This window comes from Ranitomeya variabilis, chromosome 5, assembly GCF_051348905.1.
Source record: "Ranitomeya variabilis isolate aRanVar5 chromosome 5, aRanVar5.hap1, whole genome shotgun sequence".
Lineage (NCBI taxonomy): Eukaryota > Metazoa > Chordata > Amphibia > Anura > Dendrobatidae > Ranitomeya > Ranitomeya variabilis.
In genome coordinates, this window is record NC_135236.1 from 490,817,373 (window position 1) to 490,830,936 (window position 13,564).

The following is a 13,564-nucleotide window of genomic DNA, read 5'->3' on the forward strand; positions in this document are numbered from 1 at the left end:
ACAACCTGTGCCGTACCTATATGTCATAGGTTGTGAAGGGGTTAATTTGTACTGTAAGTGTACATTTAACTATCGTGTGTATGTAAGGAGTTAAAAGCACAAGAAGAGTCTGGGGGCGGTTACCTTCTTGGCTCTGTGCCCGGAACCATTGAGCTGTGCTGCGGGTTCCCTAGGGAGAGACTGATAGACTGGGACAGAAAGGAAGCAGCCACAGGGCGGGAAAGGGATGCGCGCAGGAGACAGAGCAGCGTGCAGAGCAGGGTGCAGCTGCGCTTCAGAAGAGAGAGAAAGAGAGTTCCCGGTCTGAGGACAAATAGAGAGAGACTGCCCAGAAAGACTGTATCTCGTGAGTACATAAAGCGGACTCTGCTGTGACTGGAGAGGGGCACTTTGAGACCCGTTTTAGAGACTATGACACCCTGGTCCCCGCGGTATCAGTACAGAGACTTAACAGTACAGAGCCCCTGACTCCTGGTACAGAGACTTAACATTGCGGAGCCCCTGTTTTCCTTGTACAGAGACTTAACATTGCGGAGCCCCTGTTTTCCTGGTACAGAGACTTAACATTGCGGAGCCCCTGTTTTCCTGGTATAGAGACAACAGTGCGGAGCCCCGATTTCCAGGTTGTGCTGTAAAAGTTAAAGACTCAGAGCCTGTGCATACCACATTAACTCCCGAAACCCCAGGCAGCAGGCTCTCAGAGACTACTCTGCCCACGGACAACAGAGGGACGTCAAGTGCCACTGTTTCTCGGCGCCTACGTTGGAGAAGACAACCCTCCAAGCAAGTCATCTTCAGACTGATAAGTGTTCTTTTCTCAAGGAATCCTGCTTAATTCGGTTATATTGTTTAACTCCCGTATTTTTGCATTGTTTTATTGTTAGTTATTTTGCATTGCTTCCTCCCTGCGAGGAGAACCATATCCCTGTTATTAAACCCCTCAACTGTTGGTCTGTCTGTTCCGTGGTGACATACTCAGTACCTGCATTCTATTACATCTGGCGTAGTCGGCAGGATGTCACACGGTAGCGCGGACAGGGCAGACCAAGCAGCTGGGGATGCTCCCAGGTCTAGCATTTCCCTGGGAGCCATGTTGAATAATTTGCCAAGGTTCACTGGGAACAATGTAATGTTGTGGAGTTGGACAGAGCGCATCCGGGGAATGATGCGTATGCACCCCATGACACCAGCCCTGGAGGCAGAAATTGCATTGATGGCCCTGGAGGGGGAGGCGCGGGATTCTGTCATGCATAGGTCCCCCCGGGAGAGAGATACCCTGGACAAAGTGCTACGCATACTTGAGGAAACGCATGGGGACCCCACTGACGTAGGGGAACTTCGCATGCGACTGTTTCACCGGGTACAACGGGAGGGGGAGACCGTGACCCAATTCATGAACGCCCTACAAGAGCTTCACACTGCTATCAGACGAAAGGACGGTGTAGGAGTAGGGTCAGTTGATGTGGTGCTCAGAGATCAGCTAGTGACAGGACTGCGTGACGCAATGATGAAACAGGCACTACGAGAGCGCATGCGAGTAAAGCCAGACATGACTTTCTCTGAGGTTGGCAGTGAGGCGCGTGTGCGAGAACAAGAACAGGGAGTGACGGGGCTGGTAGGAAGGGTGCAGAGCGGGGAGGTAACCACCACCGCAGACAATATTCCCCAGTGGGTGGAGGACCTGAGAATGGAGATTAGACAGGTCCGTGAAGAAATGGCGGCCACCAGAAGAACTCTGGCAGAGGGGCCTGGCCCTCTGGTGCGAGACAGAGAAGCTGCCCCCCGAAGGGAGGGTGAAACTACCAGGAGGAGAAGCCCTCTTACATGCTACACTTGTGGAGAGTCCGGCCACATTGCTCGATGGTGTCCCCGGTGGAGCCGACCATCCTCACATCCTCCTTTAAACTAGGTGGCTCTGGGCTTGAGGGGCGCCGCTCAGAGCGTGAAGAACAGAGGAGGAGGAGTAAAAGTCTCCACAGCCTTGTTTCCATGTGCCCTCTGGTCTGGGCAGAAATCAATGGAAGAGCAGTGCGATGCTTGATGGACACCGGCTCACAAGTGACCACCATGCCTGAGAGATATTTCCGCCATCACTTCACAGAGGCGCTACGGCCCGAATGGGGCCCTGTGATCAAACTTATGGTGGCCAATCACTTGCCCATCCCGGTCGCAGGGGTGGTATGGATGAACATAGAAGTCTGCGGAAAAGACCTCGGGAGGAGAGGAGTGGTACTGGTGGATGGAGAGGTAGCTAAAGACCATACCGTGACCCTGGGCATGAATGTGTTAAAAGACCTCGGAAGCCTCGTTTTCAACGAGTCCCCGGAACAGTTCCTACAACAATGGAGCGATCAAACCCCCCAGAGAAGTGTCTTCCAACAACTGATACGGACCGCCCAGGTCCGGGAAGCATACAGCGACGGAAAGGAACTCGGCAAAGTCGTCGTCCCCGCCTCCGTCAATCGAGTGTTGCCCCCTGGGCAGACAGTGCTTCCCCTGCCTGTATGAGCTGGCATCCCGCTGGAGGGGGTCGAAGTCCAAATTGAGCCCAGCAGAGCCGACCAGCTGCCGTCAGGAATATTGGTCGCACGGTCCCTGGCTACCGTGCGGGATGGAACTGTCCTTGTGCGCTGTATCAATTTGGGGGAGACAGATACAACGTTGCCCCCTAGAAGCGAAGTCGCTCAAGTCCTGGGCCTTCCAGACGAGTTGGTCCCCACTGAGGCGGTACAGCTGACAGCAAGGCCAGAAGACCAGTGGCTGGTGACCGTCAAGGCGGAGGCAGCTCCGGACCCCAGATTAATGCAAGAAGGGCGCCAGATACTGGAACGCATGAGGGCGGAGCTCTCGGAACTTACTCCGCAGCAGGTACCTCAGGTAGAAGCTGTATTGGGGAAATTTCAGGATGCGTTCGCCAAAGATGAAGATGACTTTGGACGTACCATGGCCATCACCCACGAGATACCCACCGGGGATGCGGCACCAATCCGGGAACGGTACCGCCAAATACCCCCACAGATGTACCAGGAGGTGAAGGGAATGCTGTCACACATGCTGAAGAAGGGAGTTATACGTGAGAGTCAGAGCCCGTGGGCTGCCCCTATCGTCTTGGTGAGAAAGAAAGACGGGTCCCTGCGGTTCTGTGTGGACTATCGGCGGCTCAACGCTTGCACAGTGCGGGACTCATACCCACTGCCCAGGATAGAGGAGTCCCTGACGGCACTAGGGAATGCCAGATATTTCTTCACGTTAGACTTGGCCAGCGGCTACTGGCAGGTGCCCATGTCTGAGCAAGACCGCGCCAAGACGGCTTTCATCCTTCCGATGGGACTGTATGAGTTTGACCGGATGCCCTTTGGCCTAGCAAACGCCCCAGGAACATTTCAGCGACTCATGGAGAGATGTCTGGGAGACCTGAACTTTGAAGCCACTTTGATCTACTTGGATGATATCATCGTCTTTGCCCCCACCTTTGAGGAGCATCTGCAGAGGCTAGAGCAAGTTCTGAGTCGGCTACAGAAGCATGGCTTGAAAGTGAAACCCCAGAAATGCCACCTCTTCCGTACCGAGATTGAATACTTGGGACATGTTGTCTCCGCTGAAGGGGTGAGGCCTTCCCAGGAGAAGATCGCTGCGGTACAAGAGTGGCCAACTCCAAAAACGGTGAAAGATGTGCGTGCGTTCCTGGGACTCACGTGAGATTTCAGACGCTTTGTAAAAGACTTTACCCGCCTTGCTAATCCACTCCAGGAGTTGTTGAGGGGAGTGCCCTCTTGCGCCAAAAACAGGAACATACAGTGGGGGAAGCATCAGGAGGAGGCATTCTTGGCTTTGAAGAAGGCTTTGACGGAGGCCCCCGTGCTGGCCTACGCTGACTTCACACAACCGTTCATCTTGCACACTGATGGGAGCCTGCAGGGCCTCGGGGCTGTACTGTCGCAGATGCAGGACGGGAGAGAGCGCGTCATCGCATACGCCAGTCGGTCTCTGCATGACTCAGAAAGGAATCCAGAAAACTACAGTTCATTTAAGTTGGAGCTGTTGGCGCTGGTGTGGGCAATGACTGAGAAGTTCGCGGAATATCTGGCTGGCTCAGAAGTTCATGTACGCACCGATAACAATCCGTTGGCCCATCTCGAGAATGCCAAGTTAGGCGCCCTAGAACAACATTGGGTAGCCTGAATGGCCAAGTTCCGATACAGAATTTCGTATAAAAGAGGAGCTGAGAATGTACATGCGGATGCCCTCTCCCGAGTAAACTATCGCAAACCAGCATCCAGCCAGGATGAAGAACTGGAAGATGTAGAGGTTCCAGGTTTTGGAGAGACTGTCAGGACGGTGGCAGCGGCGCGGGAAATTGAACAGGAAGAGGCCTGTGTGAACTTGCTGGAGCAGCCTCGCGATGAGTGGGTCCGAGTACAGCAGGAGGATCCGGAGCTAGCTCAGTTGAGAAGGTGGGTCGTGTCTGAACAAATGCCCAATCGACAAGAGAGGAGGTCCATGTCACCTGAAGTACTGAAGATGCTACGCCAGTGGGAGAGGCTCGAGTTGCGGGATGGTATCCTGTACCGGAAGGTATTCCTGCAAACTGAACTCAGTCTTGTATGGCAGACAGTGATTCCCTTGTCCATGATAGACCAGGTGGCTAAGGAAGCACATGAGAAAGGAGCACACTTTGGGCCAGAAAAGACTATCCAGTGGTTACAGCGCCTATTTTATCACCACCACTTAAGGAACACTGTGGATAAAGTATGTCGGCAATGCAGAAGTTGTGAGCTGGTCAAACCACCAGAACAACGAGCTCCCACAGAGACGGTGAGGTCTTCTGGCCCCATGGACCTACTGGCAATAGATTACTTGACAATTGGACCAGCACACCAAGGTTATGAGCATTGTTTAGTGATGATAGACCACTTTACTAAATTTGCCGTAGTGACGCCCACGCGGGACCAGACTGCCGAGTCTGCGGCTCACGCAATCTGCAAACACTTCATCCAGGTGTACGGGTGTCCCAAGCGCATTCATTCTGATCAAGGGGCCTGCTTCCTCGGAAGAGTGATGGAGGAGCTGCACCAGCTGTACAAAATCGATAAGTCCCGGACCACCCCTTATCATCCACAGGGGAATGGGGCTTGTGAAAGATTTAACCGCACTCTGATTCAAATGCTGAGGACCCTGGAGGAGGACCAGAAGGCGAAGTGGACTGAGTCCGTCCCTGAATTGGTGTGGGCGTATAACAATCGTAAACACAGCACCACCGGATTCACCCCCTACTCTCTGTTCTTTGGCCGACCCGGGAAGGGACTGGCAGAGCTGGCGCTGGAACCCGAGGAGGACTACCCACGGACGGGGGTGTACTCCTGGGTTCAAGAACATCGTCGTCGGCTGCGGACAATTCAACGTCTAGTGCAGGACCGGCTGCAAGAATTGGAGCATCCCCAGGTAGCTCCTCAAAAGGGGACAGCCCTGCGGCCTGGAGACCGAGTCTTAGTGAGGGAAAAGCGCCCACACAACAAACTAGAGTACCGGTGGGAGAAAAGGCCGTACCGAGTGAAGCGGCGGCTCGGCAACGGGGGCCCCGTTTATGAGGTCCAGCCCGAAACGGAAGAAGGGACTCCCACCCGCACGCTGCACAGGAATATGTTGCGCCCATGTTTGTCTCGAGATCCTGAATCAGTCCAATTGACTCCAGCACCCCCACCGGCGGCGCCAGTAATCAATGTAGATGTGGAAGACGAGGAAGACTACGAATCTCTTCCAGTGAACCCAAGGACAGGGCTGGTGCCAGATTCTACCAACGTATCAGAGGAAGCCTCGACTCCTCCCACAGCAGCTGACACCACCACCCCTGCTGGTTTGAGACGCTCTGAACGTTCAACGGCTGGTGTACCCCCTGTTCGCTACAATCAGGACGAGTTCATCTGGCAGCAGATTGTGCAAGGACTGGAAGATTGCCAACAGGAACTCCTGAAGATCTCGCCCGTGGAATGGCGAGCAGAAAGAGGGGGGGAATGTAAGGAGTTAAAAGCACAAGAAGAGTCTGGGGGCGGTTACCTTCTTGGCTCTGTGCCCGGAACCATTGAGCTGTGCTGCGGGTTCCCTAGGGAAAGACTGATAGACTGGGACAGAAAGGAAGCAGCCACAGGGCGGGAAAGGGACGCGCGCAGGAGACAGAGCAGCGTGCAGAGCAGGGTGCAGCTGCGCTTCAGAAGAGAGAGAGAGAGAGCTCCCGGTCTGAGGACAAATAGAGAGAGACTTCCCAGAAAAACTGTATCTCGTGAGTACATAAAGCGGACTCTGCTGTGACTGGAGAGGGGCACTTTGAGACCCGTTTTAGAGACTATGACACCCTGGTCCCCGCGGTATCAGTACAGAGACTTAACAGTACAGAGCCCCTGACTCCTGGTACAGAGACTGAACATTGCGGAGCCCCTGTTTTCCTGGTACAGAGACTTAACATTGCGGAGCCCCTGTTTTCCTGGTACAGAGACTTAACATTGCGGAGCCCCTGTTTTCCTGGTATAGAGACAACAGTGCGGAGCCCCGATTTCCAGGTTGTGCTGTAAAAGTTAAAGACTCAGAGCCTGTGCATACCACATTAACTCCCGAAACCCCAGGCAGCAGGCTCTCAGAGACTACTCTGCCCACGGACAACAGAGGGACGTCAAGTGCCACTGTTTCTCGGCGCCTACGTTGGAGAAGACAACCCTCCAAGCAAGTCATCTTCAGACTGATAAGTGTTCTTTTCTCAAGGAATCCTGCTTAATTCGGTTATATTGTTTAACTCCCGTATTTTTGCATTGTTTTATTGTTAGTTATTTTGCATTGCTTCCTCCCTGCGAGGAGAACCATATCCCTGTTATTAAACCCCTCAACTGTTGGTCTGTCTATTCCATGGTGACATACTCAGTACCTGCATTCTATTACATGTACATGAGCAGTATGAATATTTCTGGCCATTAAATAACTTTTGTCTTCTTTAGCGGTTTCCCCCCTGTACTAGAAGCTAGCTTCTACCCAATCGGCAGCACAGTGGCTCAGTGGTTAGCACTGTAGCCTTGCAGCGCTGGAGTCCTGGGTCCAAATCCCACAAAGGCAACATCTGCAAGGAGTTTGTATGTTCTCCCCGTGTGCCTACAGAAATGTCTGGCAGCCACTTATCTGTAACTACCCCTTTGAAAATTGTATATTTGGAGTGCTGGGGATAATCAAATACTTGACATTTAAAGTATGCATGATGCCAGCTTTAACCTGTTGTAGGATCACATCTTTGTTTTATTTTGTATTCAGCATCGTAATTTTACCAAAACCACCAATTTAATACATACCTGTCAAAAGACTAACAATTATGCCAACACATACAGCCACAAGTGTCCCCAAAATGCTGAAGTATAAGTACGATAACGAATACCAATAGTCAGCAAGAACTGGCCTAAAAGGAAAACAAGAGTGGACAGAGGAAACTGACATTATGGACTGTACAATCATTTTCAATTGTGGTTGTATCACTGATAAAATCATTCTGATTTGTTAGAAGCAAAGTCATTAATAGATATAAAAATCAAAGCAAATTCAAGAATGTAAGAGTTATATATCTTTCTCACCTCTCACTGGCTTGATCTTGTGCTGCTGAGACAACCATTGTTATGGTCATTTCCGTAACAGTCGTGATGTTCATGGTATCAGTGAAATCACAAGAGGCAGTGGACAATGGTAGAGGTCTACTTCGTTCAGGCAGTGGGGGATGGATCTGAGCCCCTATTCCAGCCCATAAAGACATAGCGAACCCAAAAAGCAGCCCCACAATTGCTCCCTGTACATGAAAATGTTGCATCAAATTAGTATGACGGGTCTATGAGAGTAGTAAGCTCTTCCTTCTCACCTTCTCTTAGCTACTGGAGAAGTGAAGCAGAGCTGTAAACTTGAGTCGAATAACATTTGCTGCTCTTGAGAATTCAGAAAACAGAATTTTCTTTAAAGAATACTTACCAAAGGATTGCAGAAAGGTATAAACAATCCTAAGGAAAATAATCCAAGAAGGGGGCCTCCAACCATAGCAAATATAGACAATGCCGCCTGTTACAAAGGAAACACACTATTATTCTAATTGCACAGATTATTACCGTAATATTACCTTGCTGTGGTTTTAAGATCTGCTTATCCTTATCACTGAAAGGATTTCAACATTTCACATTTATGTAATAAAGTAATCAACACTACCTTCATGACGACATCAGCTGACATACGGACAGTCATAATAACAGGCTTGGCAGATAGTGCTCAAGTATAGTGAACAAGCACAATGTTTAAAGCAAGCAGAAACGTCAGTCACCAGCTTTATTCTGTGCAATCACTTTATTCTGTGCATGTACAAGAACAGGTAAAAGGAAATATGGAGCAGATAGCCCACGGCTCTTTCATGCCATTAGCGCTTTCTCAAGGCATGAATGTGTGAGGATGTGGCTGTTTTACCCCGTCCCTACCCTGACGACAACCGCTGATTGCGTGAAACGGCCGTTTGAGCTCTGCTCCATACCTCTTTTCCCCAGTACATGCATTGAATTAAGTGATTTTTTTCTGATGAGTGCCATATCCATCTATTCATTACGTTTAACATTTTAATATTATCGTCCTGCTGCAGTACGCACTGAAGTCCTCAATATTCATGAACTTTAACCCCTCCGACAATCCTACCTCCAGTAGCTGACAGATTCTTTCTATTTACAGTATTAACGTATTGATTTATTGTGCTTGGTATTATAATCTAATTATAATCTAATCTGAGGTCCCAGCCCCTAGTCTTATACTTATCTGTTGGCAACTTCACCTTTTATCGGCGCTGCTCCGGTCACGCAGCGTCATCTTGTGATTGCGACTCCCGACTGGTCAAAAGTCGGAAGTAATGGACACAAGTTCTCAATGGAAGACTATGAGAGATAGAATGAGGCTCTCATTGGCTAGCATTGAAAAGCGACCCCTGGCTCATTCCAGCAAACACTTGAGCTATTCACCTGGTCACAGACTGCAGGAGACCAACGGCAGCGGCGGAGAAAGAAGGTGAAGACGGCAACTGGTAAGTATAAGGCAAGAGGCAAGGAACTTACATTAGAAGCACCACTCCAGTGCTGCAATTAAAAAACCAATGCCATGGTGCTTTAATCAACAGTAGGAGGATGGATGGAGCCACAGCTTATAAGTATAAGGACTCTAGCTAATAAAGTGATTTTATGAAAAAGGCGCCAATAAAAGTGGCCGAGCATAGGAATGAGGGCAGAATACCTGTAAAGTCAAGCTGTCATAAAAAATGACCAATGCAGTATCAATCTACTATATAATCGTCTAATTCTGTTTGTTTGTCTGTAACAGAAATCCCGCGTCACTGATTGGTCGCCACATAGTTCACTCACATTTACTGAACAAGTTCTGTCAGTCACAGTGCCACGTAGTTCAGTCACGTTTACTGAACAAGTTATGTCAGTCACAGTGCCACGTAGTTCAGCCACGTTTAGTGAACAAGTTCTGTCAGTCACAGTGTGATGTAGTTCAGTCACGTTTACTGGACAAGTTCTGTCAGTCACAGTGCCACGTAGTTCAATCATGTTTACTGAATAAGTTCTGTCAGTCACAGTGCCACGTAGTTCACTCACGTTTACTGAACAAGTTCTGTCAGTCACAGTACCATGTAGTTCAGTCACGTTTACTGAACAGGTTCTGTCAGTCACAGTGTGACGTAGTTCACTCATGTTTACTGAACAAGTTCTGTCAGTCACAGTGCCACGTAGTTCAGCCACGTTTAGTGAACAAGTTCTGTCACAGTGTGATGTAGTTCAGTCACGTTTACTGGACAAGTTCTGTCAGTCACAGTGCGATATAGTTCACTCACGTCTACTGAATAAGTTCTGTCAGTCACAGTGTGACGTAGTTCACTCATGTTCACTGAACACGTTCTGTCAGTCACAGTGCGACATAGTTCACTCACGTTTACTGAACACGTTCAGTCAGTCAATGTGGTGTACAAAAATATTTTGGGTTGATATTGTTAACAAATATATTATAGTGTCGATGTACTTCTTTCGTCCTATGATTTATTTAAATACAGTTAGATATTCATGTAATGGTTTATGTATTTTGATGATCGGTTTAATAATTTCGTTCAGTTGTATTAAGTTCTATGAGCAATAAAATTTAATGATAATGTATATATTTTACCAGGAAAATCCTGTGTATTCATTGCATTATTCTTAAATCTTCATAAATAAACTACATACATATTCTAGAATACCCGATGCGTTAGAATCGGGCCACCATCTAGTTTATATATATTTGTTTATCCTTTTCTACTTTTATACAAGAAAATCACTTCTTAAAAGTGTCAAAGTCAATATAAGGCGGTCATTTAGGAGCGCTGAGGAGGCAGCCCCAAGGATAGGGAAAGTGCCCGGCACTGCCGCAGCTCCAGCCGAAAACCTCCAAAGGAGGATGGACACAGAATTAAAGGTAGAAATCGGTCACAGGAGCGCTGAAAGTCGACTCTGACACGGGATGAAGTTTAGCCACAAAGCGTTTCGATGGAAATACCGTCTTCATCAGGTGGGAGTTTATTCTTAAAAGTGATCTTTTATTTTGCGAGGGTTTGTTCTTTCTATAATGAGCTGGAGTTTAAATTGGTATGACTTTTTAATAATTTTAATCACTTTTTATTTCATATTTTTTGCAATGCAAGTTGATCAAAACAGCCTAGGATAGTATTTCATATTTTTAAAGCCTCACTCTGCAAAATAATTATTAAAACAGTTGTAAAGTATGAATCGTTACAGATACAGCGATAGCAAATATTTGTTGATTTTTTATTGGGAGAACAGAGATTTCTTTTTTTACTTCATTTAAAGAGGACCTGTCACCAGGTCAGAAGTGGCCAATGTTTGCCCTTATTTTATTCCCGTTGCTCTTCAAAGTATGTTGTTTTTTTTTTTAATCCTCTGTACGGTTCTAGGGATATGGACTAGTGATGAGCGAGTGTACTCGTTGCTCGGGTTTTCCTGAGCACGCTCGGGTGACCTCCGAGTATTTATGACTGCTCATAGATTTAGTTTTAATAGCGGCAGCTGAATGATGTACAGCTACTAGCCAGGCTAAGTACATGTGGGGGTTGCCTGGTTGCTAGGGAATCCCCACATGTAATCAAGCAGGCTAGTAGCTGTAAATCATTCAGCTGGGGCAATGAAAACTAAATCTCCGAGCTGTCATAAATACTCGGAGGTCACCCGAGCGTGCTCTGGAAAACCCGAGCAACGAGTACACTCGCTCATCACTAATATGGACCATTTTATGTAGTGCTTATTTTATGAGCTTTACCAAGTGTGCAGTACTCATTAAATATGTGGGAACAGCGGGAAGAAAATATCAGCAAAAACTCTTCTTTAAAAGCACTTAAAAACATTTGTTTTACAATACTTATTACTTCCACAAAGAGACTTCAACATGTGATCCTGTGATTGCTTTTGAAATACACTGCATTGCTTAACAAAGCACTCCTCCCATCAAAGTTTTTTTCCTTCTTAATATATTGCAATCATCATACTATATGGCACTGTGTACTTTTCTTTAAAAACAAGTTATATTTATTTATTGGATTTTGAGAGATAAGAAATACAATCACAAGGCACTGAATATGCCAAGATAGTAAAACAACATCACTATATAAATAAAATAAATTTTGTAGTATCAATAAAAATTATCATAAAGAACAGTGATGTCCAAACAATAAAACTATCAAGGTAATCCAAGACAGAAGCACAGGTTCCACACTAAAGGAAGAGAATTTAAACTTCACTGGCTCCCAATTTCCCAGCATATCCAGTTCAAACTACTAACACTGACCTACAAAGCCATCCATAACCTATCTCCTCTGTATATCTCCAAACTAATCTCCCAATATCTTCCCTCACGTAATCTCCGGTCCTCCCATGACCTCCTTCTCTCCTCCACACTTATTCGCTCCTCACCCAATCGCCTCCAAGACTTCTCCTGAATATCCCACATTCCCTGGAATTCTCAAAAAAAGCTTACAGCCTGCACTGACCATGCTACTAACTCAACACCACCGGATCTGCTGCACCCCCCAACTTACTGTCTCCTTCCCCATCATTCTGTAAAATGTAAGCCCACAAGGGCAGGGTCCTCTTCCCTCTGTACAAGTCTTCCTTTAATAGTTTGTCTACTGTAAGTGATATTTGTATTTTGATGTAACCCCTTCTCATGTACGGCACCATGGAATCAACGGTGCTATATAAATAAATAATAATGATAATAATAAAACACAAATTAAGTAAGAGAACGTAGCCATAATAAGGATAACAAAAAAAGAGGAAAGCAGAGAAAATGAAAAGGCAGAAGAAGCCCAAAGGAGAGCAGAAGGGAGGGAGGAGAGGTGAGGAAAAAGGGAGAGGTGAGCAGGCATGAGGTCCTGTGTTTACTAATTCAATTTTCCCCAATTTTCCTCAATTTACCCAATAAGGGCCCGTATTACACAGAGGTTCTGAATTCTAGTCAATAAAACCAGCTTTTGTAAAAACTATCATAAGAATTATTGACAGTAGATTAGTAGGTTAGTTCCTACATTAAAATCCCTTCATTCATTTAAAAAAAAACAGAAGGGAACTGTTGGAATGGAGTCTTTTTTCCACAGCAGAGGAATACATACTTGAGCAGTCGCAATTTAACATTTTAAATTTAGTGCTTCTAAATTGTTTTATGGGAATGTTGCAATGATGGACAAGGACAAGAGCTGGGTTCAGGTCAATTGTAAGGTCTGTGAACCTACGCAACACTAGTTGCTCCTTTTCCCAAAAATGAGTAATGATATGCAGGACCCAAAAAAATATCAGATCACCTTCCTCATCTCCACAGCTCCAACACATGGGATTGGCTTCAAGGAAAAAATAGGGTAGGCAAATTGGGACTCTATACCATCAAGGCAGCAGTTTATCACCAGCCACATGAAAATGAGAGCAAATAGATAATTTATGTGTTAAAGTGAAGAAACGCCTTCACCATTCTTTCGATAGAGAAAGTCCCAAATAGGCCTCCCATTGGATTTGGAAACGGGTGGCAAGTTGGCCTGCGGGTTCAATCAGCAAGGAGTATGAGAAGGATAAAGTATGTCTTAGAGGTCTTGTACCGATGCACGCTGCTTCAAAAGTCGTCTTGACATTAATGTAAAAACGTCTGGGAAGAAGTGAATGAAAAAAATAGGAAAGATGACCAACTCTCCATAGAGATGCCAAGAAGGTCTTCCTTTGAGGGTCAGACACGCCCAGCTCTAAAACCAGACACACTGAAGCAGCCATTGTTTAGCTAGGTATGGAAAACATTGTCCTCTAAACCTGGTGAAAAAAAGCGGATTACCCAAGATAGAATACATGGAGGAGGATTGCAGTATGATATATGAACGGACTGCAGGATTGTTACAACAAGCAAGAGTAGCCCCGATGGTGGGATATGTTTTTACGTGATTTTATTAGAGACAAGTCCAGCCATGCAGTCGCAGAAAGAGGGATATTTG

At 46.9% G+C, this 13,564-nt stretch overlaps 1 protein-coding gene across 1 annotated transcript in view; it reads right to left on the reverse strand.

The window, feature by feature from the left end:
- Positions 1–13,564, reverse strand: part of LOC143776330 (sodium-coupled monocarboxylate transporter 1-like) — a 95,435-nt gene that overhangs the window by 23,421 nt on the left and 58,450 nt on the right. The window contains exons 11-13 of the mRNA XM_077265597.1: positions 7,990–8,076; positions 7,605–7,813; positions 7,329–7,432 (exon numbers count right to left, since the gene is read on the reverse strand). Of these exons, the coding sequence (XP_077121712.1) occupies positions 7,329–7,432; positions 7,605–7,813; positions 7,990–8,076 (400 nt within the window). The remainder of the gene's footprint in view (positions 1–7,328; positions 7,433–7,604; positions 7,814–7,989; positions 8,077–13,564) is intronic.